General features: G+C 45.3%; 1 protein-coding gene and 1 long non-coding RNA gene across 2 annotated transcripts in view; one reads left to right on the top strand and one right to left on the bottom strand.

Moving 5' to 3' along the window:
* Positions 1-27825, top strand: part of LOC130355866 (uncharacterized) — a 105218-nt gene that overhangs the window by 26688 nt on the left and 50705 nt on the right. The gene's annotated exons all lie outside the window — the stretch shown is intronic.
* Positions 21370-27825, bottom strand: part of NT5C1A (5'-nucleotidase, cytosolic IA) — a 54501-nt gene continuing 48045 nt past the window's right edge. Inside the window, exon 6 of the mRNA XM_056556646.1 lies at positions 21370-24378. Coding sequence (XP_056412621.1) covers positions 24034-24378 — 345 coding nt within the window. The 3' untranslated portion in view covers positions 21370-24033. The remainder of the gene's footprint in view (positions 24379-27825) is intronic.

The raw sequence follows: 27825 nt of genomic DNA, 5'->3' as shown, positions 1-27825 counted from the left end.
AGAGAGTCAGAGAGTGTGTGAATGTCGAGATGTGTACAGTTCCTTTGAGGGAGTGCTAGGTTCTGGAATGTAGTGGAATAAAATTGCTCCTGACATGTGCAAACCTGGTGGCCAACTTCAAGAAACATCTGACCTCTGTGATTGCCAACGAGGGTTTTGCCACCAAGTACTAAGAAATGTTTTGCAAAGGGATCAAGTACCTTTTTTTCCCTGAGTAAAATGCAAAACAGTAGGTTGGGGAGACAGCTGGTCTTCTGTGATAAGTTGGGGAAGTACGTTTTCCCACTGCAATGGCAGCACTGGTCTTTAGGTTGCCTTTGAAGTGGGCAAGAGCCGAATGTGTTGGAGTAGTAAGTCCCAGTGTATGGGTGAGGCATGGGAGAAGTCTTGAAGATGGTTGTGTGAGGTGCAAATAAGTGAAGAGTATAGACGGAGGCCTTAAAGGGGTACTCCACTCCCCAGCGTTCTGAACATTTAGTTCCAGACACTGGGTGCGGGCTTCGGGGGTCGCCATGCCCCTCGTGACATCATGCTCTGCCCCTCATGACATCACACCCCGCCCCCTCAATGCAAGTCTATGGGAGGGGGTGTGACGGCCGTTACATCCCAGACGGACAGGGTGTCATGTCACGAGGGGCATGTCGACCCCTGAAGCCCACACCCAGCGTTCGGAACTAAATGTTTGGAATGCTGGGGAATGGAGTACCCCTTTAAGAGGATAGAAGAGGGGCAGTATCAGGAGATCAGGTCAGAAATGTATAGAGGGGATAGGTTGTGGAAGGCCTTGTATGCCACGGTGAATAGTTTAAACTAAATTAGTTGGGCAGTGGGTAGGCAGAAAAAAGATTTACACAGGGTAGGGGCAGAGAAGGAGCGAGGGAAGAGGTGGATTAGTGAGATAGCAAAGTTGAGAATGGATTGGAGGGGAGCCATAGTGTTTGATGGAAGGCCACGGGGAATGTTGCAGTAGTCCAAGTGGGAGTTGATGAGGGCCTGAACCAATAGTTTAGTTTAGTCAAAGTTGAGAAATGAGCTGATTTGAAAAAAGTTTTTTAAGGTGAAGGCAGCAGGAGGTGGTAAGGGTCTGGATGTAGGGTTTCAAAGAATATAATACTATAAAATTAGGACTTGACTAATGAAGTTTATCATCAGCTAAAGGTACTGTTTGCATTAGATACAGCCTGCTAGGGTCCTTCCCATTGTCATGCATTGCTGCAGACAAAACTTTTCTTGCAGCAATCACTAGGGGGAGCTCGCTACAAAGTTTTTACAGCTTCCATTAAAGGAGATATCTGATGAAAAAAATAGATATCCCCTATCTGCAGGACAGGGGATAAGTTTTAGATCGTGGGGGATCCGAGCACTGGGACCCTCTGTGATCTCCTGTATGGAGCCCCGGCTCTCTCCTGGGACGGTGCGTCATGACCCCTGTCCGAAGTGGGGACCGCCAAGCCCCCTCCATATGTCTCTATAGGAGAGCTGTTCGGCTATCTTCTGCTCTCCCATAGACATATATGGAGGGAATGTGGCAGCCCCCACTTTGGGCCAACTTTTCTACTTCATAGCAAATGCACAAATAACAGATATGACAAAAATAATGTTTTTTAATAGACAATCTGGCTTTGTAAAATATACTATTCACTAGAATTAATGGGGTTATTCATTATTTTTTAACATTTAAAGAGGTTATCCAGTGGGAGGGGGATTTTTCACAACTTTGCTCACATAACAGTGCATAAATGAATCAAACTTTTACTTACCTCCATCGGTGCCATTTTTAAAAGCTCAAACAAAAGACCAAAATTAGGGGTGAATATAAGCCACATTGTTGCATTATGCGCTCCGGCCGCACACACTGGCCATGAGCGCATGGTACCGTTACCTGCTGCTGGCGGCGGGCTGGGACTTGCATCGCGGGACGCGCCCGCATGAGAGCCCCAGTCCGTCACTCACCTAGTGCTTCTCCTGCCCCAGCCTCTGCCTCTCTGCTCCGGCGCGTGTCCCCGTCCCCTATAGCGAGCGGCTTTAAGATTTAAAGGGCCAGTGTGCTCATTAGTGTAATTCACCTGTGGCTCATTGATAAATTCCTCCACCCTCCTCATTTCCCTGCCGGATCCTTGTTGCCTTGTGCCTGAGAGAAAGCATTCCTGAGATTTGTCTTACCGTGTATCTGATCCTTTGCTCTGTGACTTGACCTTGCTCCTCTGCCGCCTGCCTACTGACCTCCTGCTACGTCCTGACTACTCTACTTTGCCACCTGCCTTGACCTTCAGCTATCCTGACTACGAGCTGCCTTATCCCTCCTGTGCCTCGCATCTCCTCAGCCGCCTGTGTGGTCGAGCCGTGCCAGGGGTAGCGATCTGGGTGCCGCCTGCTGCAGCAAGTCCATCCCACCTTGTGGCGGGCTCTGGTAAAAACCAGCGGCACCTTAGACTCCGCTCCCTGGTACGGTCCGAGTCATCTGCCACACAGGTCCAGCGGATCGACATCCACCGTAGTTTCTGTCTTCTGAAACGTGTTACAGTAAGATCCGGCCATGGATCCCGCTGAGGTACCTCTGTCTGAAGTCACGGATCTTCCCTCCGTTGTGGTACGTCAGTCACAGCAGTTGGCCCGACAGGCGCAGCAACTTTCTCAACTTTCAGCTATGATGCAACACCTTTTGGCCTTGCAACAGCAGAAGGTACCGCAACCTGGCCCACTCCCACCACCAGCTCCTACAGTGTCTTCTGGCTCCCAGCTATGTCTGCCTTTAACTACCAAGTATGATGGGGCTTCGTTACATAGTGCTCCATGCACTTGGAGCTCATGTCTGAACTGTTTCCAACGGAACGTGCGAAGGTGGCCTTTGTCATTAGTCTACTGTCCGGAAAAGCCCTGGCCTGGGCTACACCCCTTTGGGACCACGGGGATCCAGTAGCTTCCAACTTGACGGCTTTTCTGGCAGAATTTCGCTGTGTCTTTGAGGAACCCACACGTGCCTCTTCTCCACATTCAAAAAGGGACTGTCTAGCAGGATTAAAGATGCCCTTGCTGCACATGATCGTCCATCTTCTTTGACTGAACTTATCCACTTGTGCGTTTTGCTAAAAGGCAGGAAGAACTGCGCTTAGAGAGGGAACCTGCCCGAACACTGAGATATTCTCGCCTGGCACCCGTGTTTCAACGTCCTCCTCTACAGTTTCCTGCGGCTCTTGCCGAAGAGGCTATGCAAGTGGATCATTCCCGTCTTACGCAACAGGAGAGATCATGACAACGCAGTGAGAATTTGTGCTTGTATTGTGCGAGCCCCGAACACTTCCTCAAAGACTGTTCTGTTCCTCCACAGTATTCGGGAAAACGCTTGCACCTAGGGCATGTAGGAAAGGTGTCCCTAGGTGTGAATACCACCTCTCCTCGTTTAACTATTTCTATACAAGTCTTTGCTTCTACCAAGTCTTCCTTCAGTGCTACAGCATTTTTGGATTCTGGTTCAGCAGGTGACTTTATTGATGCTTCTTTGGTCCACAAGTATCATCTTCCTGTCACTCGGCTTGCCATGCCTTTGTTCATCTCCTCTGTTAATGGACAAAATCTGGACTGTATGGTTCACTTCCGTACTGAATCTCTTGTTATGCAAGTGGATGTATTGCATAAAGAAAATATTGAACTCTATGTACTGCCACACTGTACTTCAGAGATTCTTCTTGGCCTTCCTTGGCTGCAACTCCATTCTCCACCCCTGGATTGGAGTACTGGAGAAATTATTCGCTGAGGACAATCCGGTCAAAATCTTTGCCTCCAAACAGTTCAGTCTAAAATTCTTTTTCGTCCTCCTCCTTTACCTGGTCTGCCACCACCTTACCTGCTGGAGCGGGTTTCTTCTTTTTTGGAAAGAAGGATGGCTCACTCCGTCCATGCATTGACTACAGGGAGCTTAACAAAATCACAGTCAAGAACAGTTACACTCTACCTCTTATCTCAGAACTTTTTGACTGTCTACGTGGTGCCAAGGTCTTACGTGGAGCGTATAACCTCATTCATATCCGCAAGGGAGATGAATGGAAAACGACCTTCAATACTCGTGACGGACATTTTGAGTATCTCGTAATGCCATTTGGTCTCTGCAATGCTCCAGCCGTTTTTCAAGAGTTTGTCAATGATATCTTCCGTGATCTTCTCTACCTGTGTTGTCGTATATCAAGATGACATCCTGATCTTCTCTTCCAACTTAGAGGAGCATCGTACTCATGTTCGTGTTCGTCTGGTTCTTCAGCGATTGCGGAAGAATCATCTCTACGCCAAACTGGAGAAATGCCTGTTCGAGAAATCTAGTCTTCCATTTCTTGGCTACATTGTCTTTTGCACCAGGGCCTGCAGATGAATCCAGATAAATTGTCTGCAGTATTGGATTGGCTTCGGGCCTACATGCTATTCAACGCTTTCTGGGATTCACAAACTATTAACGTCAATTTATCCCACATTTTTCATCCTTGGTTGCTCCAATTGTGGCTCTCACTAAGAAGGCATCTGATCCTAAGTCTTGGCCTCAAGAGGCTGAATAGACCTTCTCCCGTTAAAAGTCTGCATTTGCCTCTGCTCCCGTGCTTACAAGACCTGATCCGGAGAGGCCCTTTGCTTTGGAGGTTGATGCCTCATCTATTGGAGCGGGTGCTGTTCTTACTCAGAAAAACGCCAAGGGCAAGACTGTTACTTGTGGGTTCTTCTCCAAGACCTTCTCTCCCGCTGAGAGGAATTACTCCATTGGAGATCCTGAACTCCTCGCTATCAAGCTAGCTTTGGAGGAATAGCGACATTTATTGGAAGGTTCTTCTTATCCGGTCAGCATCTACTCTGACCATAAGAATCTTCTATACCTTCAATCTGCTCAGCTTTTGAACTCCCCGCCAGGCAAGGTGGTCACTGTTCTTTTCCAGATTCAACTTCTTCATTCACTTCTGTCCAGCAGACAAGAACATCAGGGCTGATGCTCTCTCCGGGTCCTCTGAAGTCATTGGTTTGGACTCCACGCCTAGGCATATTGTTCCTCCTGACCGTTGGATACCTACAGCTCCTGCCAAGATTCAGCAAGTTCCTCCGGGAAAATCCTTTGTGCCCGCCAGATTGAGACGCAAGATCCTGAAATGGGGGCATTCTTCCTTGACTGCAGGACATCCTGAAATACGCAAGACTCTACTTCTTATCTCTACTGGTCACCCCATCTTGAACGTGATGTTTCTGATTTTGTTTGTTCCTGTGAAACTTGTACCCATGACAAAACTCCTCGACAGAGACTTGCAGGAGTCTTACAGCCTTTACCCATTCCAGAGACTCCCTGGTCTCATATGACCATGGATTTTATGACCGATTTGCTACCATCTCATAATAACACTGTCATCTGGGTCGTTGTAGATCGGTTTTCCAAGATGGCTCATTTGATTCCTCTACCAGGTCTTCCTTCTGCCCTGCAGCTGGCGAAGCACTTCTTGTTGCATTTCTTTCATTTACATGATCTTCCTCAGCATATCGTTTCGGATCGAGATGTGTAGTTTGTCTCTAAGTTCTGGCGAGCCATTTGTAACCGTCTGGACATGAATCTGGACTTCTCCTCGGCCTACCACCCTCAGTCCAACGGTCAGGTGGAGAGGGTTAATTAAAGGGTACCTCTCATCAAATAAACTTTTGATATATTTGAGATATATTTTAGTTATATATTTTAGATATATAACTTTCCAATAGCATGTTAATGAAAAATATGCTTCTTTCTATTGTATTTTTCCCGATCAGTCCTGCCAGCAAGCATTTCTGACTCATGCTGGAGTCCTAAACACTCAGAGCTGCCAGCCTGCTTTGTTCACAGCCAAACAGGCTGTGAACAAAGCAGGCTGGCAGCTCTGAGTGTTCTCCTTTGTGAACAAAGCAGACTGGCAGCTCGTAGTGTTTAGGACTTCAGCATGAGTCTGAAATGCTTGCTGCCAGGACTGGTAGGGAGACCCCTAGTGGTCATTTCTTCAAAGTGGAAAATTAAATAGAAAGAAGCATATTTTTTAATAACATGCAATTGTAAAGTTATTCTGCATACATTAATCTATAATATATCAAAAGTTTTTTTGATGAGAGGTACCCTTTAAATCCAAGAGACTTATCTTAGGCATTTTGTTTCAGCTCGCCAAGATGATTGGGTCGACCTTCTTCCCTGGGCTGAATTCTCATATAATCATAAGGATTCTGAGTCCACGAAGTTGTCTCCCTTTTTTGTTGTCTACGGACTCCATCTCCGTCCTCCTATTCCTCTCCCAGTCTCCTCCGATGTCCCTGCTGTTGATGAGTTGGTCCGTGACTTCTCTACCATCTGGCAACAGGCTCAGGCTTCTTCACGCATGAAGGCGCAAGCGGATAAAAGTAGAAGATCTCCTCCATCCTTCTCTCCTAGTGACATGGTGTAGCTTTCATCCAAGTACATCCGCTTCAAGATCCCCTGTTACATGCTCGGTCCTCGCTACCTTGGTCCCTTCCAGATTCTACAAAAAATCAACCCTGTCTCCTACAAACTCTGTCTATCTGCTACATTACGTATTCCCAATTCCTTCCACGTCTCTCTCCTCTTGTCATAAACCGGTTTTCTCAGAAGAATCTTGTCCCCACACCTGTCTCCGGCTCTTCTAACATCTTCAAGGTTAAAGAGATTCTTGCTACAAAAACTGTGAGAGGTAAACAATTATTTTTTTTGGTCGACTGGGAGGGTTACGGTCCTGAGGAGAGATCTTGGGAGCCTGAGGAGAATATCCTGGACCGTGACCTTCTCAGGAGTTTTCTGACTCGTAAAAGGAGGGGAGACCAAAGGGTGGGGGAGTACTGATACGCTATGTGCTCCGGCCGCACACGCTGGCCGTGAGCGCATGGTCTCGTTACCTGCTGCTGCCGGCGGGACTGGGGCTCGCATGTGGGCACGTCCCGCGATGCGAGTCCCAGCCCCGCCGGCAGCAGCAGGTAACGGGACCATGCGCTCATGGCCAGTGTGTGCGGCCGGAGCACATAACGTCACTCACCTGGTGCTTCTCCTGCCCCAACCTCTGCCTCTCTGCTCCGGCGCGCATGCCCCCGTCCCCTAGGGCACGCGCGCCGGAGCTTTAAGATTTAAAGGGCCAGTGCGCTCATTATTGTAATTCACCTGTGGCTCATTGATAAATTCCTCCAACCTCCTCACTTCCCCACTGGATCTTTTCTGCCTTGTGCCTGAGAGAAAGCATTCCTGAGATTTGCCTTACTGTGTATCTGAACCTTTGCTCTGTGACTTGACCTTGCTCCTCTGCCGCCTGGCTACTGACCTCCTGCTACGTCCTGACTATGCTACTTTGCCGCCTGTCTTGACCTTCTGCTATCCTGACTACGAGCTGTCTTATCCCTCCTGTGCCTTGCATCTCCTTCACCGCCTGTGTGGTCGAGCCGTGCCAGGGGTAGCGACCTGGGTGCCATCTGCCACAACAAGTCCATCCCGCTTTGTGGCGGGCTCTGGTAAAAACCAGTGGCACCTTAGACTCCGCTCCCTGGTACGGTCCGAGACATCTGCCACACAGGTCCAGCGGATCCACATCCACCGGAGTTCCTGTCTTCCAAAACGCCAGTGTTACACACATTATAATATTTTCCAACTCTCTATTGATAGAGTACTCAATTCACTTTATTCCCCCACTGTAAACACTAAAACATAACTTTTAATTCACTTGGGATAAATATATATATATAAGCCAAAGGAAAGGTAAAAAGCCCAGCACTACTACACTAGGGTAGTTTCACATATGCATTGTCGCTATCCAAGCATAGACTTTATATAGACAGTATCCTAGACACACCTGCAGTGTGTGTCATAGGAATGGATAGTGTTTTTGTTCACAATGCCCCCCTAGCATGTTTCATCACCTAAGTGACATCCTCAGAGGTTATAGGGCAATTACTTAATTCATAACCTCTGAGAATGTCACTTGGGTGACGAAACATGTTAGGGGGGGCATTGTGAAGTGTTTTTACTACAGCACAATATAGGAATATCCATTCCTATAAAACATACTGCAGGTGTGTCTAGGATACTGTCTAGATAAAGTGTAAGATTGGATAATAACAATGCATTGCGAAACTACCCTAGTGTAGTAGGGCTCATATATATTGATCCCAAGTGAATTAAAAGTTATGCATTAGTTTCCAGCAGTGATATCGTCCCGCCTCGGCCAGTGTGACACTTCAGGCCCTGACGTCCCTCCAGGCCCGGGTATCACTATTTCTGAGCGGAAGAGGAGAGCACGCGGGGACCAGAGCGAGACACCAGAGGCACAGCCGGAGCGTTGGAGGTAAGTAAAAAAAGACACACATTAACCCCTTTCATGTTAAAAGTTCAAATCACCCCCTTTTCCTATATAAAAACATGTAAACATAATAAAAAATAAACATTTAGTATCGCTGCGTGCGTAATTGTACGAACTATTAAAATATAACACTATGTATCCCATACGGTAAATGTATACCAAACCACAGAATTGCTATTTTTATAATATCCCAGAAAAAAAAGTTAAAAAGCGATTAAAAAGTCAGGTCATTACCAAAATGGTACCGATACAAAAAACAGATTATGGCACAAAAAAAATTTCCCTTATACAGCCAGGTATGCGAAAATTTCTTTTTAAAAAAAAAAAGCTACAGGGGTCTGAAAATTACTATAAAAAAAAATTTAAAAAAAGTTCAGATTTTTTTTTAAATTAGTAAATCATTACGGAAACTATACAAATCTGGTATTGCTGTAATCAGGCCAGCCTAAAGTATCAAAACAACATGTTAGCTCCACCACAAGGTATATGGCGTAGAAAAGAAAACCACCAAATTTGCTAAATTTATCTTTTACTATTTCAATTTCACTTCATCGATTATATATATATATATATATATATATATATATATAATATATGTACCGTATTTATCGTCGTATAACACGCATTTTTTAGGCTAAAATGCGTGTTATAGGTGGGCGCTTTAAATCGATGAACTGCAGCGGCTTTTGCAGGTGCAGAGACCTGCCGTCGCTGCCGGCTTCTCTGCCCCTGCCTGTCCTGGGGTCTAGAGCCCTGCTGCCACCGCTTCTCTCCCCCTGCTATCGGCACTGCTACCCCTTCTCTCCCCCATTGCCGGCGCCGATAGCCAGGGGGAGAGAAGCGGCGCTGCGGGCAATGGGGCAGCGGCGCCGATAGTCAGGGGGAGAGAAGGGGCAGCGGCACCCATTGCCGGCACCGCTGCCCCGTTGCCTCCCCCATCCCCGGTTGTATAAATACCTGTTGCCGGGGTCGGGTCCGCACTGCTTCTGGCCTCCGGTGTGGCGTCCTCTGCGTCGAGACGCAATGATGAGTGACGTCACTCGTCATTGCGCCGTGCAGCGCATAGCAACGACGCAGGGGACGCCACACCGGAGGCCAGAAGCAGCGCGGACCCGACCCCGTCAACAGGTAATTGTACAACCGGGGATGGGGGAGGCAACGGGGCAGCGGCGCCAGCAATGGGTGCCGCTGCCCCTTCTCTCCCCCGAACTATCGGCGCCGCTGCCCCATTTCCAGCGCCGCTTCTCTCCCCCTGGCTATCGGCGCCGGCAATGGGGCAGCGGCACCGATAGCCAGGGGGAGAGAAGGGGCAGCAGCGCCGATAGCAGGGGGAGAGAAGCGGCGGCAGCAGGGCTCTAGACCCCAGGAAAGGCCGGGGGAGAGAAGCGGGCAGCGACGGCCTCTCTCCCCCTGCCTTTGCTGGGGGCTTCTGTGGGGTCAGAAACAGTGTATCGGGGTATACACATGCACACACACGCACCCTCATTTTACCAAGGATATTTGGGTAAAAAAATGTTTTTACCCAAATATCCTTGGTAAAATGAAGGTGCGTGTTATAGGCCGGTGCGTGGTATACCCCGATAAATCCGGTGCATATATATATATATATATATATATATATATATATATTTGGTTTGGAGAATTTGTTATTGAAAAATCAAAAGGTATCATTATAGTAGGTAGTTATGGCTATTATAGGGCGAGGAGGAAAAAACGAGAGTGTAAAGGGAAAATTGGCCCGGACAAGTGGATCGTCATAAGGAACAAGTAGATTTTGCTCCATTTTAGTCCCATGGACAAGTAGTTTTTTTTATTAAATTTCCACATCCCTGATGACTCCTACAGCCGTCTGGACTATGTCCTGGTTCAGCACAATGCCCTTTCCTGGTTGTCTGCCTCTGCCATTGGAAACATTCTCTGGTTGGATCATGCCCCTGTCTTCTTTTGCCTCCAACTTCCATGCGTGACTAAGTCTGTCTGGTCGTGGAGGTTAAATGAATCCCTACTTTTGAACATAGTTTGTATGACTGATCTTACCAGAAATGTTTCTGATTTTGCCTCCATTCATGTGCCAGACCGCACAGCTCCTTTTGTCTAATGGGAGGCGCTCAAATGTGTCTTTCGGGGAGTTCTCATCAGACACGGCTCCAGACTGAAATGCGAGAAGACCCATGCCCTTAGTGTGGCCCTGGCTAGGGTCTCTTCACTGGAACTGGCACACAAGCGGTCGCTCTCACATCCTGTTTTAAGAGAATTGCACTTGGCTTGACTAGAGGTGAAACACCTCTTAGAGGCCTCTTGGGGCCATTGGCTTTAAATGGGGCAAGTAAGTTCTTTGAGTACGGGAACAAGAGTGGTTGATGCTTGCCAGGGCTTTGAAGAACAGATTGGCCCAAACTCATATTCCTACTATTAGGTCTCCATCTGGGACCATGGTACATAAGACAGAAGATATCAAGTCCATCTTTCACTCCTTTTCTGATCTTTACCATCTCCCGCTGCCACTGTCAACTCCCCCTCCTTGCCCACCCTCGCCGTTCCCTATTCTCCCGGGGGAAAAGAGGGAGGTGCTGGACGCCCTCTTCTCCCCCGAGGAACTGTCATCAGTGATCCGAGAAAAGCCCAGACCCAGAACGTTTTATAGCTATAATTTACAAATCCCTATTGGATTCTATCTCCCCCATTTTGTTACAGGCCTTTAATTCCATCTGTCCTGACAGTCCACTGCCCCCGGCCTCCACATTGGCACATGTGATTGTTCTGCCCAAGCTCGCCAAAGACCCTTGCTCCTGCTGTAGTTATAGACCCATTTCCCCACTGAATGCGAACCTAAAAATGTATTCTAAAATGCTGGCCAATCGGCTGAATACACTTCTTCCTACCCTCATACATCCGGACCAGGTGGGGTTTGTGCCGGGTAGGGAAGCCAGGGACAATACGATCAAAACCATAGATGTCATACACTATGCGCAATCTCATAAGTTACCTCTAATGATCCTATCTGTAGATGCTGAAAAGGCCTTTGACCGCATCTCTTGGTCCTCCCTGGCACAAACCCTACAACATGTCAGTCTAGGCCCTAATCTCACAGCTAAAATCCTGTCGCTGTATTATTCTCCTACCTCTCGCCTTAAAATCAATGACTCTCTTTCCGATCCGTCTCCTATACACAATGGCACCAGACAGGGATGCCCCCTCTCCCCTGTCCTGTACCTCCTGGTAATGGAACATCTTCTAGCTGGTATAAGAGCGGACCCCGACATTCATGGTGTGACCATAGGGACCGGAACCAACTGTATAAATGCTCAGCTTTTGCTGACGACCTTTTGGTCTATATCTCTCATCCGTTGATATTTCTCCCAAGCTTAATGTCTCACTTGGCCCGCGTTTGGTACTTGGTCGAATTTTAAAATCAACTTTTCCAAACCTGAAGCGCTTAATGTTTCCTTGCCCAGACGTACGGTGACCTCTCTAATCTGCTTTCTCTTTTTGTTGGCCAACTAGGGGTATCTCATATTTCGGGTCGGTGATACTGTCCGACCTTTCCCGCCTGTTTTCCCTCAACTTTTCCCTGTTGTTGGCAATTTTCCGGGTGGACCTAGAATCCTGGAATCGTAAAGATTTCTTGTGGTTCAGCCGGATTATCATTATAAAAATGACCCTGCTGCCTCTTTTGTATTTATTACATACCATTCCCATTTACATTCCGTCTTTATACTGGAGACAGTTGCAGACGTGCTTCGGTTCATTTGTGTGGGCTTCAGCACGTCCTCGACTGAACCGACTCACTCTGACATGTCTCAAGGTGCTAGGCGGGGTGGGTCTCCCTGATTGTCGCACATACTATCTGGCCTACGTCCATGTGCGCATTCTTGATTTATTTCATAATGCTTCTTCCAAACTGTGGGTTAGTCTGGCACAGGATTTATGCCCCAAAGCCCTTTCCACCCTGCCGTAAACTTGGTCTCTGGCTTCCCAGTTCTCCCCCCCCCCCCCATGTCCTATGCCACTCGACATACATTGGCTGCGCTGCACGATGTGGGAACAAACCTAACTCTCATTGATTTTAAGGACCCCCTAGTTCCTATCACCGACAATCCTGAGTTTTCACTAAGGTCTTCTGCCAACGGCAGTTTTTTTGGGGCCTCATTGATGGATCCCCTTTGTTTTCACCATGTTTTCACTGGTGGTGCACTCAAGTCTCTAGACGTCCTCCTGGGTGACCGACTGCCTGCTCGGCATGCACCCTTTGCCTACCTCCAGCTACAACATTTTTACTCCCGCTTTCCTGACCGCTCTTCTCTACCCTCGTCACTCCATATCGGCCATCTATGGTCTGTTGCTGGCTCCCAGAATGGAGTCCCTCCCTTCCTTTTCCCGCACGTGGGAGTTCAAGCTGACCAATGGGTTAGATGTTTCTTCGTAACCCATAAAGCTGTCATTGCCATGAAATTTCAGGAGATGAGCTTTAAAATTCTGCCCCGTTGGTACCGAGTGCCGACGATGCTTCATTGTTGGTACCCTTCTGTGCCAAGCTCTTGTTGGCGGTGTGGTGGTGACGAGGGTACTATGTCGCACATCTGGTGGGGTTGCCCTAAACTGGCACCATTCTGGAGATCAGTCCTGTGGGTTATCAAAAAGGTTACCGGGGTTCAAGTCCTGAGGCAGCCCTGCTCTACAGTCATGGCCGTAAATGTTGGCACCCTTGAAATTTTTCAAGAAAATGAAGTATTTCTCACAGTAAAGGATTGCATTAACCCATGTTTTTCTATACACGTTTATTTACTTTGTGTGTATTGGAACTAAACCAAAAAAGGGAGGAAAAAAAGCAAATTGGACATAATGGATGCGTGTATAGGAAAACGGGGGACCTGACGAAGAGGAAATTGGACATAATGTCACACCAAACTCCAAAAATGGGCTGGACAAAATTATTGGCACCCTTTCAAAATTGTGTAAAAATAAGTATGTGATACTGCTTTAAACTCACCTGGGGCAAGTAACAGGTGTGGGCAATATAAAAATCACACCTGAAAGCAGATAAAAAGGAGAGACGTTCACTTAATCTTTGCATTGTGTGTCTGTATGTGCCACACTAATCATGGACAACAGAAAGAGGAGAAGAGAAAAGAGCACTTGAAAACATAAATTATGGAAAAATATCAACAATCTCAAGGTTACAAGTCCATCTCCTGAGATCTAGATTCGCCTTTGTCCACAGTGCATTATCAAAAAGTTTGCAACCCATGGCACTGTTTGATGAAAGATGTCAACGCAGGATAGTCCGAATGGTGGATAAGAAGCCCCAAACAAGTTCAAAAGATATTCAAGCTGTCCTGCAGGCTCAGGGAGCATCAGTGTCAGCGCGAACTATCCGTCGACATTTAAATTAAATGAAACTCTATGGCAGGAGACCCAGGAGGACCCCACTGCTGACACAGAGACATAAAAAATCAAGACTACATTTTGCAAAAATGAACTTGAGTAAGCCAAAATTCTTCTGGGAAAACGTCTTGTGGACAGATGAGACCAAGATAGAGTTTGATGGTAAAGCACATCATTCTACTGTTTACCAAAAACGGAATGAGGCCTACAAAGAAAAGAACACAGTAATTACAGGGAAATATGGTGAAGGTTCAATAATGTTTTGGGGTTGTTTTGCTGCCTCTGGCACTGGGTGTTTTGGTTTGTTTTCTCTGGTGGTGTCTTCTCTTTCTATAGTCTCTGTGGGTTGTCTCCCTGTCTTGTCTATTTTTCTTCTAGTTCAGAGCTAGTGGTTCTCTGCCTACCGTCTAAACTTCCACCTAAGCTTAACCTCTTCAGGACGTGAGGCGTATGCATACGCCCTGCATCCCGAGTCCTTAAGGACGTAGGGCGTATGCATACGCCCGTGGGAATTCCGGTCCCTGCCGCTATCCGGTTGGAGACCGGAGACCGGATTCAGCAGGCATCCCGGCATATCGCCGAGGGGGGGTCCTGAGACCCCCCCATGTTGGCGATCGCAGAAAATCGCATGTCAATTCAGACATGCGATTTTCTGCTATTCTGGGCTGATCGGGTCTCTGGTGACCCGATCACCTGGAAAATAGGGATGATTGTAGCTGTCAGTGACAGCCCCGATCATCCTGAGGGATAGGATTGAGGCCGCAGTGCTGCGATCTCCTCCTATCCCCTGCCATTGAATTCTGACCAATGGCAGCGCACGACAGTGGGTTGCCATGGAATGGGTTGCCATGGAAACCCTCGCTCTGCCCTGTCGGGCAGAACGGGGGGAGAAGATGCGTGGGGACCGACGATCATCTGTGGAGACTGCTGCAATCACATCGCAGGTAGGGAAGCGACGGTGTTTTAGGAAGGGGGCAGTAAAGTGATCTTCACTGCTTCCCTTCTAGTGGTTGCCAAACTGCAACTCCATGCATGCCAAAGGCTGTCTGGGCATGCTGGGAGTTGTAGTTTTGCAACATCTGGAGGGTCACAGTTTGGTGACCACTGTTACAGTTGTGCCCAAACGGTAGCCCTCCAGATGTTGCCAAACTACAACTTTCAGCATGCCTAGACTTCCCAGGCATGCTGGGAGTTGTAGTTCTGTAACATCTGTCCCTTCAGATTTTGCAATTTTCATGAAAATTTGGAAAATTGCTGCTCTACTTTGAAGCCCTCAAATTTTTTCAAAAAGTTAAAATATGTCAATTTTATGATGCCAACATAAAGTGGACATATTGTATTTGTGAATCAATATATAATTTATTTGGAATATAATTTTCCTTACAAGCAGAGAGCTTCAAAGTTAGAAAAATGCTAAATTTTAATGACATTTTGGGATTTTTCACCAAGAAAGTATGCAAGTAACGACGAAAATTTACCACCAAAATAAAGTAGAATATCTCACGAAAAAACAATCTCAGAATTAGAATAATCGGTAAAAGCATTCCAGAGTTATTAATGCTTAAAGTGACGGTGGTCAGAATTGCGAAAAAGGGCTCAGTACTTAAGGTGAAAAAGGGCTGTCATATGTTATGTCCCGCACTATCCACAGGCACCTATGGATAGTGCGGGAGACGCTGAACATTTTGAGTCCTACCTTGCCCGGATGCGCTGCGCCGTTCGCCCATTATAGCAGTTTTTCTGTATATTTAAATTAAATGCTAACTGGCACGGGCGGGGTTACTGCCTTCATCTGGCACAGTGACGTAACCGCCGCCTGGCCCGCAGCACTGCCCGGCTAATGAATATTCATATAATGTCTTACACTCTCCTTCTCATCCCGGCCGATACTGCGCTTGTGCGGGATTTCCTACTATACCCGGAGGTGGTCTTCAGCGCTGGAGTAAGGTTGTAGGCATGTTCATGCCTACCATCTATTAGCAATATAATGAAGCAGCGCTGAAGACCGCTTTCGGGTATAGTAGGAAATCCCGCACATGCGCAGTATCGGCCGGGATGAGAAGGAGAGTATAAGACATTATATGAATATTCATTAGCCAGGCGGTGCTACGGATGGGCGGCGGTTACGTCACAGTGCCAGATGAAGGCAGTAACCCCGCCCATGCCAGTTAGCAGCTAATATAAATATACAGAAAAACTGCTATAACGGGTGAACGGCGCAGCGCATCCGGGCAAGGTAGGACTCAAAATGTTCAGCGTCTCCCGCACTATCCATCGGAACCTGTGGATAGTGCGGGAGAAAACATATGACAGTTTTACTTTAAAATCAAACCCATATTTACATAGTTTTTCCATTATTGTACCACTTTAAAAAAAAAGTCAAACTTTTAACAAAATGAGTGTTAACATGCCAGAAAGTTAACAGAAACAGATTTGTAAATTATTTCTATTAAAAAAATCTTAATCCTTCCAGTATTTATCAGCTGCTGTATGCTCCGGAGTTGTGTAGTTCTTTTTCAGTCTGACCACAGTGCTCTCTGCTGACGCCTCTGTCCATGTTAGGAACTGTCCGGAGCAGGAGAGGTTTGCTATAGGGATTTGCTCCTACTCTGGAAAGTTCCTGACACGGACAGATGTGTCTGCAGAGAGAACTGTGGTCAGACAGAAATAACAACTCAACCTTCTCTGTAGTATGCAGCAGCTGATAAGTACTGGAAGGATTAAGATTTTTCTTTCTGTAGCCAGTTGATTTTTTATTTTTATTTTACTGTGTATGGCTAATTGTTTTACACTGTGATCCATAGTTTTTATCATTTCAATTTTTTTGTTTTGATGGGTTTTTTAATCACTTTTTATTATTCTTTTTTTCTGATGTATGATGTGAGCAAAAATCAGCAGTTCTGGCGGGAATTTTTTTTACATTTAGATCACACGCAGTCTATTTGATGCTGCGCAAAATCCATTTCACAGTGGGAAATACGCTGTGTATTCTCCAATGAGCAGACTCACACTACCCCGCAGCAGCCCTGTGTGTGTCGTGAGGTTTGGAGGCTGGCCCGCACGTCACAGTCACCTCAGCGGGCTATCTCTGCGTCCAAACCTTACTGCACACACAGAGCTGCTGCCGGGTAGCCCTGTGTGTCTTCTCATTGGAGAATACGCAACGTATTTCCCATTATGTGTTCCCATAGTGGATTTTGCACATCACTTCTGTTTGGCTTTTCTTGTCTTTCCTCAAAGACCAAAATATTAATCTGTACTTCACAGATATGGCTTTATTTGGAGAACCAATCAGAAACACTCAGCCGGGCACTTATGTCCCCTCATCTTAACGATTTGGGGAGACCCACCCCAATGAACGATTATGATAGGTCTCTATGACCCGTCAAAAGTTTTTTTAAATGATAGGTATCCGGATTATACACTGCAGATTATAAAATTTACACGAAAGGGGGCGCTTATCAGCTAAAAGGGTTCAGGCATTAAGAGAGATGTATAATATTGGGGACATTAAAGGGGGACTGGTGGAGTTTGTACTGTATATGGTTTATAGTTAATTTTGATTGTATACACATTAATATACACATATATTAAAGAAAATCTGTCACCAGTGTCACCTGCACTAACCTGTCGGTACTGACAGGTAGTGCAGGTGACACTGATGACAACGGTACTCACCTTGTCCCATTCCTTGGTGGGGATCTTCAGTAATCTCCTCCATTAGCTCCGCTCCAGGCACCCGACTTGGGGCACAGGCAGAGCTTACTGATGTCACCGCTGCTGCGAGACCCAGCAGAGAGCAGTAGCGGATTGGGGCATGGGCGGAGCTTTAGTGACGTCACCGCTGCTGGGAGACATCACTAAGCTCCGCCCGTGCCCCAAGCCGGGTGCCCGGAGCGGAGCTAACGGAGGAGATTACCGAAGATCCACGGAACGGAACAAGGTGATTACTGTTGTTATCAGTGTCACCTGCACTAACTGTCGGTAACGACAGGTTAGTGCTGGTGACACTGGTGACCCATTTCCTTTAAGGGTTAGGCCTTTTCCACACTGCTGAATTTATCCAGCAGAATTCTGCTTGCAGCAGAGTCCTTTTTGTTTTCAATGGATTCTGCCACTCTGTGCACACTGTTGCACACAAAATGTCTGCAGCTCGTGCTCCAGACAGAATCTCCACCTAGAATTTCTCCAGTTTCAGATTTGATAGTGTAGATGAATTCTTAGTATACTATTTGTGGATTTGTTATTATATTGTTGTTCTTAAAGGGCTATTCCAGGAATGTGTTTTTATTTGACTATACTACAGGGGCTGTAAAGTTAGTGTAATTCATAATATAGTGTCTGTATTTGTGTATGACCCCAATATTTATTTTTAACAGCATACAAAATGACTGTTGTCTCAGATTTTTCCCAGGTTGCAATGCGGCCGACACCTGACTTAATAATCAGCCCATGACAGGGAGCCTGTCTGCTTCAATGGGTGGAGCGATCGCTTGGCTTGGAGAGAGATCAATATGCAACTAATGCAACAGCTATAGGCACCCTGATTGAAAACCACAGGTCTTTTGAATGGATGCAGCTCATTTATGTTTCAGTGGGTGGGGTGGCTGATGAGTGGGAGGGAGGAAAATGGAATTATGGGATTTATAGGCAAAAGAAGAAAACTCAAACAGGAAATACCAGTTCACAAAAAGCTAGCCACAGTATTATGGTAATCTCACAACATAGCCATTTATCCCCAAGACAAGCACAGATCCTTCCTAAGCATGTCCATTACTGCCTGCCAGGTACATACTAAAATCACCTTATGGTGGAGAACCCCTTTAAGTTTGAGAAAGGTATTTATATAAATTAAATCATTTACTGAAATCTTGAGATTTTGAGGTAAGAATAACAAAAGAGAACCAGTGCTGGTTGGTTGAACAAAATAGTGATACATTGTAAAGTTTGCATCACTGAACCCATCAAATGCAAGATGTGGAGACAAATGGGTTATCTGCAAATGGGTTATCTAGGGAATGCAAGGGGTCAGACCACTAGGACCACTCCGATCTCCAGAATTGCGCCCCCCCCCCCCCCGCTCTTTCTGCTGCATGAAACCGTAGACTGCATGTGCTCCATGCACTGTCTATGGGAATAATGGAGATTACCGAGTACAGCAGTAGTGTTTTTCCGGCATGGAGGGTGTGCAGATACATCACTTAGTATAGTGGGGAGAGCCGGGGCCCTGTTTTGGAGATAGCAGGGGTCCCAGTGGCTAGACACCCCCATAATCACACACCCCTGTGGATAGGGGATAAATTGCTATGTGCTGGATTACACATTTTAAGGATCTATTCACACATACAGTATCCCGCACATGTTTGATATGCATCATTTGAAGCTGTGTTCAGTCATTTAGTTTACATTGAACTCTGTAGCATAAATTCTGCAGCTTCAAATTCTGTTCATGAAATATGCGCAGGATACTGTATGTGTAATTATACCTTAAGGAAAATAATCTAAGGAGACAACGCAGAAGCGGCGTCCGGAACACAGAAGCTTGGAGCTTCTGTGTTCGTGACGTCATCATGCCACGCCCCCTCCATTCATGTCTATGAGAGGGGGCGTGACACCCACGATCAGACATCTTATCCCCTATCCTTTAAGTAGGGGATAAGATGATTTTTTTCTGGAGTACCCCTTTAACCCCTTAGTGACATGAACCAACCAAATATGACAATGTTATGGGTTTCTTTCCACCCTAAAATATTTTTAATACATTATATAGTAAAACATACTACTTTCCCCTCAAAAAAACAATGTAAATGAAAAAAAAAATTAGGGAAGGAAGAGTAAAACAAAGATTAAGAAAATTAAATTGGCTGCTTATTCAGGGGGCTGATGTTTAGAATCGTATATGCAGCTTTTGGTACAGTTTTTGATAGAATTTATAGCTAAACACAGTAGTGGATATAAAATATCTTCCTTTATGTTTCTTTTTTTGGGGGGATTTAATTCCAGCTTTATCTAGTTAAAGTTGTATCCAAAATTCCAAAACATTTCATGTGTGCTCCCAGCCAAATGAGGACAATGATTGAAGGCCAGAATATAACTGCATCTATAAATAGAGAATTGTTGACCTCACATAGAGAGCGCTGAAATGAAAATCTTCTTGTACTAATGCTGTTTTTGTGTTCAACAAATAGAGTGCAAAAGAGCAGGGTTGTGAAGAACAATATGTTCCTTGTATAGCTTTGACACATGATGGACTAATTTTGAAAGAAAAGTAGTTTTAAAAAATATATCTCATGGATAAAAACAAGTTTTAGATCGCGGGGGGCCTGAGCGCTAGGGCACCCTGCGATCTCCTGTATGGAGCCCTGGCTCTCCTCTGGAGCGGTGTGTCACGACACCGGCCCGAAGCGGGGGTCGCCATGCCCCCTCCATATATCTCTATGGGAGAGCCAAAGATAGCCAAATGGCTTTCCCCTAGAGATATATAGATGGGACATGGTGGACCCCGCTTCGGGCAGGGGGTCGTGATGCGCCGCTTCATGGCTTCATACAGGAGATTGAGCACTGGGGCCCCCCTGAAATTTAAAACTTATCCCCTATCCTGCGGAAAGGTGATAAGCTTTTATCCATAAGACTATGCCTTTGGCTGACAAGAAAATAAAGAGAAACACCGTAAAGTTTTGTCCAAATAAAATATAACTGATTAATCCTGTGATTAATCCTGTGCACCCTAAATAATCCTCACATTTCAGTTTATTTCTTTATTTTATATACCAATAAAATACTTCATACATTCCATGGTTTACATTCTTAGAAAGGCCATACAGTCCATTGCACAATCCATGTCACATAAAGGCACAAAAAACTCAGAGGTGAAAAAATATGTGAGAAAGACATATACAAACATCTAATCAACCTTTCCAGCAACCTAACTGTTGTTTCCATGGATCCTTTCCTAAAGGCCCTTTTAGACTGGCCGACCCTGCCCCGATAACCAGCCCTTATGTAGTTGATCGTTGCTTGTTTACTGAATCTTCACAAGGCTAAATCAATAATGCTTCCGGGCTACATGAACAATCCTTTGAATTTATCATTGTTGGCCTTACGTCACCTGTTTACACAGGGCGATGTGCAACTAATAATGATATTTAAATGGTCGCACAAAAAAGTTAATTTGCTCAATTTGATCATTCATTTTCTAGGAACGCTCATTTCATAAGACAATCGGCCTCTGTAAAAGGCCATGCCCCTCATGATGTCATGGTCACGACCCTCGCCGCCAGCACCCAGCATTCTAAACAAACATCGGGTGCGGCACAGAGATCGCGAGGGTCCCAGAGGTGACTGTAGGAGCAGAGCACCCCTTTAAGTGATTCTTTTTTAACTTTATTGTCTCATGAACACAATCCCTACCCACGGATTACTAAGGATATGGATGTCTAGGGTGGTGGTGAGGAGATTTCCTGCTGAGAAATGTAGTATTACATGTCAGCCATTTAATTGAAGGGCTGCTCTTGCAATATATGGATGGCTCAAATCCACTGGGCTGGAACTGCTGTCCCTACTGGCTTTTAAAGGTAAGGAGTTACCCTACCCTTTAAAAGCCAGTAGGGACAGCAGTTCTAACCCAGTGGATTTGAGCCATCCATATATTGCAGGAGCAGCCATTCAATTAAATGGCTGACACATAATACTACATTTCTTCTACAGGCTTCCTGTTGTTTGGGAGCCAAACTTGCAGTGATCAGCCGATCGCCGCAGTGGTTGCATACTAAAAGGGCTTGTCGGGGATGAGACCCTCTTTAACACATTTGTTGTGTCAAACTATGATTTTGTTATGAGTTATTTTTATTTTAGGGTTCATATTGAACAGGATCCATTTCATGTTACTTTTGTACGTAAGTGAATCAATTGTATTAGGCACCAAAAAGTTAAATAAAAGCTACCACACTTTTAAAAAGGTAAATAATATTGTCACAAAATGTTACACTAGTGGGCTAGGCACACAAAATCCCTGCACTGAATTTACACAATTGTTCCAGAAACTCAAATGCGCAGCACGCAGATATAAAAACCACAAACATTAACACACTTAAAGACATGTAAAGCCTTAATGAAGACACATAAAATTCTAAGGATTCTGTAATATGATATGACAGTGTTAGTAAGGCTAGGTTCACACCACATAAAAATTTCTTTGCTATCCGATTTAAAATCGTATCCAAAAATCGTACAGATGAAAATTCCATCCGATTTTCAATAAAAATCTTATCCTGTTTTTAAAATTTATATTTATGCCAATGGGAGTAAAGTTTACATATTTGAATTGTATGTGTTTTGAAGTCTACTGCGCATGCTTAGAAAAAAATTGTTTGCGATTAATCTGTTAGAATCGCACAGTCACACGATTCCATGCGATTTCGTGGATTCCATGCGATTTCGTGGTCAACCACGATTTTACCTCCGATCTTAAATCGTGCAAAAATCAGATGCGGATCAAAACTGATGCTTTGTTGTCTATCATTAATGAATGGAAGTCAATGGATACGACTTGGCATGCAGATTTGTACGATTTCAAAGTTTAAAAATCGTGAGAAGAAGTAGGATGGTAAAATCATGATGTGAATGCACCCTAACATTTATGAGATGCCCTTTCAAATATAAGTAAAGGTACCTTCACAAACCTTTATAATGTGTAGTGATACAGATAATTACAATTGTGGCTTACAACTGTCTCAACATTTAAATACTCGTACATGACTGTTTTGGATGTCAGAGTCACAATTGCAGATAATAAGATATGCGGTTGGGTGTAAATGCAATTGATCAATGATCTAGACCAGAGGCCATTAAACTTTGAGCAATGATGGGGAGGCATATAAAACTTTTTTTATTTTGCTGAAAGTGATGTAAAAATAATAAACATACCATACTCACCTCCTCCAGTCCCCTCAACTGCTCGTCCTCCACAGGACCTGTCCAATAAGTGACCGTAACTCAGTCACTGGTTGGCTGAGTGACACACAACCTAGAAGAAGAAACATAGACCAATGGAGGCCTGGGAGTATCAGTGCAGTGGCTGTGGAGAACTGAAGGAGGCAAGTACCTGTATAACGTTTTTATTATTTTTACACCATCATAAGCCATTGTAAGGGTACATTCAGATGAGCAGATCGGCAGCGTATTTTACGTTACGGATCCGCCACGGAAGGAACCCCTACAGGGTGCTTCAGATGTGCCTGCTCAGAGCGGCAATACGCCGCTATGAGCAGACACACTGCGATGTGCGAGTCGCCGCGCGCATGCGCAGTATACTCGCTCATCGCTGCTACTCTCGGCCTAGCTCAGGGAGCAGGGGGAGTGGCCGCTATGTGTGCAAGTACACAGCGCATGTGCGGCGACTCGCACATTGCAGCAGTGTGGCTGTTCGTAGCGCCGTATTGCCACTCCGAGCAGGCACATCTGAGGCACCCTGTAGGGGTCCTACGGCGGTGGATCCGCAACGTATAATATGCTGTGGATCCGCTCGACTGAATGTGAAATATCTTTTAAATGTAGATACACAAGAAATCACAAATTTGTATTATACCATCCAAATTGCCATTGTTTAGTGGAGATATAGGAATAACTCAGGAATCATATAGTGGGCCACACAGAATGGGGTCAGGAGCCATATGTGGCTCCCAAGCCACTGCTTGGGGGCCACTGGTCTAGATGTTGCTGTCTCACCCCTTTACCATGTGACTACAGATACAGTATAATTGCAATATCAAGAAACCTCCACATGTAAACACTATTTATTTTTTTGAATACCATATTGAAGCATGTAAAGCCATCCTAACTGATAGCATGAGCATGCACCAAAAGAACTCCCACAGATCCCAGAACTGTGAGTACCAGTCTTGTTATGTCATATGCTAATTAAGGCCCCTAAAGCCTCAAACAATCTACTGCCCCCGGTGGCTGCAGTTTACACCTGCACACATCCAGAGAAAAACAGGCACTTTGGCACTTTAATTAGCATATAGTACATAATACACACACACTCACTAACTTCTATTTGTTATGGCATCTATAGATGCACTAACATCCTGGGCTTCCATTTTTTACATTCCTAAATAACTTCACAACAAATAGCCCCATTAGTCACAGTTTTTTTTTTTTTTTTTTACCATAGACATTCTGACTATATTCCCTGCTTAATTGTACAGAGCAATATATAGCTCTGAAATTTGTAAAAGTTCTGTATGTAGGATATAAGATGGATTTTTCCATGGTGGTGAGGAAAAGAGGACAAGATTTTACATCAGTCTCACTTGGTGTTTTTATGCTTGTGCTTTTGCGCCACACCATAAGGGACATGTGCTGCTATAGTTCCCATCTCTTGGGCTCCTTCTATGTGGAACATCTGATCATCAAAGAATATATGTGGACGGATTTTTTCCAGCAGAGGTCCTTTTGGTGCTCCAGCCAAGAACAGAGCCTCATCAGTCTCAAGGCCCCAGCTACGTAAGGTCTTTAGGGCTCGTGCCCCAGAACTGGCTGCACTTCGCGCAGTAACCAAGTATGTGCGTATTGGGCAGTTCATTCTCATTCCCTTTTGATAGAATTTCTTCTGTAATTTTCCTAGGGATTCCAGAAAACCCTTTAATGGACCCTGGAGATAAAAGCAATAATGTTATCTACTTATAGCACAAAGTGTTATCTAAAATGACATCTTGTAACAAAGGCAAGTAAAAGACGAAGTAACTGAATTTGGATTTGGAACTGCTAAAAGACTGAAAAAAGAAGATGCAGCTGTTACCAGGATCCATAATGTCCATGACAGCCGAGCTGGATTTTCTCCCCTCTAACACCATGGGGCACATGAAAGCTGTTGCAGAAAGCATCTGCTTGATATTCTTTTGCCTGTATTTCCTGTGGCTGCCTGTTTTCAGTTTCGGGATGTGACCTAATTTCGCCATTTCAGTTAGATCAGTCGTACATTGTAGAATGTTTTTTTTTTTCACATTCAAATATATGTGTATAATATATTTGTGACTTTGTTTGCCATTTTAGAGACAACATAGTCAGTGACATTACATTTTACTAAATCAAATTTGATTGCTCTTGCTTTAACTCCTATCCCCTACTATGTAGTGTAAGTGTGTACTGTGTTCTACAGGCAAATGTTGACAGCTTTCCTTTAACATTAAAAGTCTTGATATCAATGCAGTAATCAGTTTCACCTGCACTAAACTGTTGGTACAGGTGTGTAGTGCGGGTAACACTGATGATAACAATACTTACCTGTCCCAGATCGGTATTCCCATTGGCCTCCCATTTTCCTAATTCAGGTGGCAGGCTTGGTGTGCGGGCGCAACTTCAGGAGCACGTTGACACCACTGCTGCTGCTTCCTCAAGCCTGCTAGCAGCCCGACCCAGGGAACAAGCAGCAGCGATGACATCAGAGTCCTCCAAAAGCTCCGCCCCTACACCAAGTCAGCTGTACAAATTAGGAAGATACCGGGCCAATAGGACTAGGGATCACGGATAGGTAACTATCAATATCATTGGTGTAAACTGCACTACACACCTGTACCAACAGGTTAGTGCAGGTAAAGCTTATGACAGTTTCCCTTTAAGTTAAACAGTAGATGGTACTCCCTTTTTACAAGGACTTAGACTAAGACTGTGTTGGCCACCCCATGGCCTTTGATCACATCTCTGAGTATTGTGTAACATATCTACTGTACACTCATAGCTGTGGGTATTTGGACTTATCTGAAAGGTAGTAGTACTAAGTGGCTGCTGAAACCCTGTAGGTAGGCATGGATGGGCTGTGGCACTGAGAAGCCTCCAAGAGACCTCAACAGCAGAGCAGGTCGTGCTAGAGCACAAGTTAACCATCTGTTGGCATATCTCTCAATCCTTGGCCCCAGGAAGGCCCACTTAGAAGAACTAAAGTTTTGACACTGTCATTAAAGAGAAGCTATCACTTTAAAAAAAAATGTCGGGCACATCATAGTGACATGCTAAAAGTTATAATCATTGATGTATTGGTACCATTTTAAGCTACATTTATAAAAAAATTTGATCACTATCTGTCCTTTTTGCTCTGGTGGCTGGAGAGAGTCTCCTAGGACTGTATCCACCTTTTCCAGCCCACCAGAGCACTTGAAAGCTGAACTAATTTATGCAGGCTAAAGTCAGCAACTGCCTAGCCGAGAAGTTTGTGACGAATCGAATTACTGTAACTTCGCTCATCTCTAGTATATGTTTAAATGCATGTTTTCCTTTTTATTTTTCCAATTCTGAAGATTTCCAGTTTTTTGTAAAACATTTTTTTCCAGGAATTTTTACATCTCTACTATTTTAAATAATGTACAGTAACCCCCCGACATGCGATGGCCCCGACATATGATAAAATCGACATACGATGGCCTCTCAGAGGCCATCGCATGTCGATGTCAGCATTGACATACGATGCTTTTATATGTCGGGGCCATCGCATTAACTGCTATCCGACAGCGCATAATGCTTAAAGGGTACCTCTCATCAAATAAACGTTTGATATATTTTAGATTAATGAATGTTGAATAACTTTCCAATAGCATGTTAATGAAAAATATGCTTCTTTCTATTGTATTTTTCCCGATCAGTCCTGTCAACAAGCATTTCTGACTCATGCTGAAGTCCTAAACACTCAGAGCTGCCAGCCTGCTTTGTTCACAGCCAAACAGGCTGTTAACAAAGCAGGCTGGCAGCTCTGAGTGTTCTCCTTTGTGAACAAAGCAGACTGGCAGCTCGTAGTGTTTAGGACTCCAGCATGAGTCTGAAATGCTTGCTGCCAGGACTGGTAGGGAGACCCCTAGTGGTCATTTCTTCAAAGTGGAAAATTAAATAGAAGGAAGCATATTTTTTAATAACATGCAATTGTAAAGTTATTCTGCATACATTAATCTATAATATATCAAAAGTTTTTTTGATGAGAGGTACCCTTTAAGCTGCTGCCGGATAGCAGTTTAAGCATCCCGGACAGGTTCACTTACCTATTCCTGCTGCTCCGGGTCTACTTCGCGATCCTCTGGCATCTTCTGCATCTTCTCCGGGGTCCGGGCCTCGCTTTCCGGCATCATTATTACGTCACTACACACGCCGTGCCGGCGCAGCAGCGCAATAACGTCACCAGAAAGCGAGGCCCGGACCCTGCAGAAGATGCGTAAGAAGCCGGAGGATCGCGAAGAAGACAGCAGAGCAGCGGGACAGCATCAGGAGCCCCTGGGAAAGCATCAGGAGCGGTGAGGACCTGGTCCGGAGCATCGGGGACAGGTGAATATAACTTCCTATACTTTACATTGCACGGATGCCTCAACATGCGATGGATTCGACAAACGATGGGTCGTTTGGAACAAATTACCATCGTATGTTGAGGGACCACTGTATAATGAAAATTTATGTCACATTCTAATATAGTCTGTTGTCTCTGTTTTGTCAAGTAATTCTTGTACATATTCAGATGCTGAAAACTCATGGGGCCTATTCCCTTTCACATGTTAGAGGCATATACAATGGTAAAAAAAATACTAGGAAAGCATTGGAACTTATCTTTTATCCTATGCATAGGGGATAAGTGTATTGTCACGATTCGGCTTACGGGTTGTGGATCCGCTGTGTCAGCGAGGGATTGGCGTGGACCGTGCTAGTGGACCGGTTCTAAGAGGCTACTGGTTTTCACCAGAGCCCGCCGCAAAGCGGGATGGTCTTGCTGCGGCAGTAGCAACCAGGTCGTATCCACTAGCAACGGCTCAACCTCGCTGACTGCTGAGAAGGCGTGGGACAGAAGGACTAGGCAGAGGCAAGGTCAGACGTAGCAGAAGGTCGGGGGCAGGCGGCAAGGTTCGTAGTCAGGATGGATAGCAGAAGTTCAGGTACACAGGCTTTGGACACACTAAACGCTTTCACTGGCACAAGGCAACAAGATCCGGCAAGGGAGTGCAAGGGAGGAGATCAGATATAGCCAGGGAGCAGATGGAAGCCAATTAAGCTAATTGGGCCAGGCACCAATCATTGGTGCACTGGCCCTTTAAGTCTCAGAGAGCTGGCGCGCGCGCGCCCTAGAGAG

The sequence above is a fragment of the Hyla sarda genome, chromosome 2, assembly GCF_029499605.1.
Source record: "Hyla sarda isolate aHylSar1 chromosome 2, aHylSar1.hap1, whole genome shotgun sequence".
Classification (NCBI taxonomy): Eukaryota; Metazoa; Chordata; class Amphibia; order Anura; family Hylidae; genus Hyla; species Hyla sarda.
Note: the sequence above shows the minus strand (reverse complement) of the source record. Positions and strands in the feature narration are given on the sequence as shown.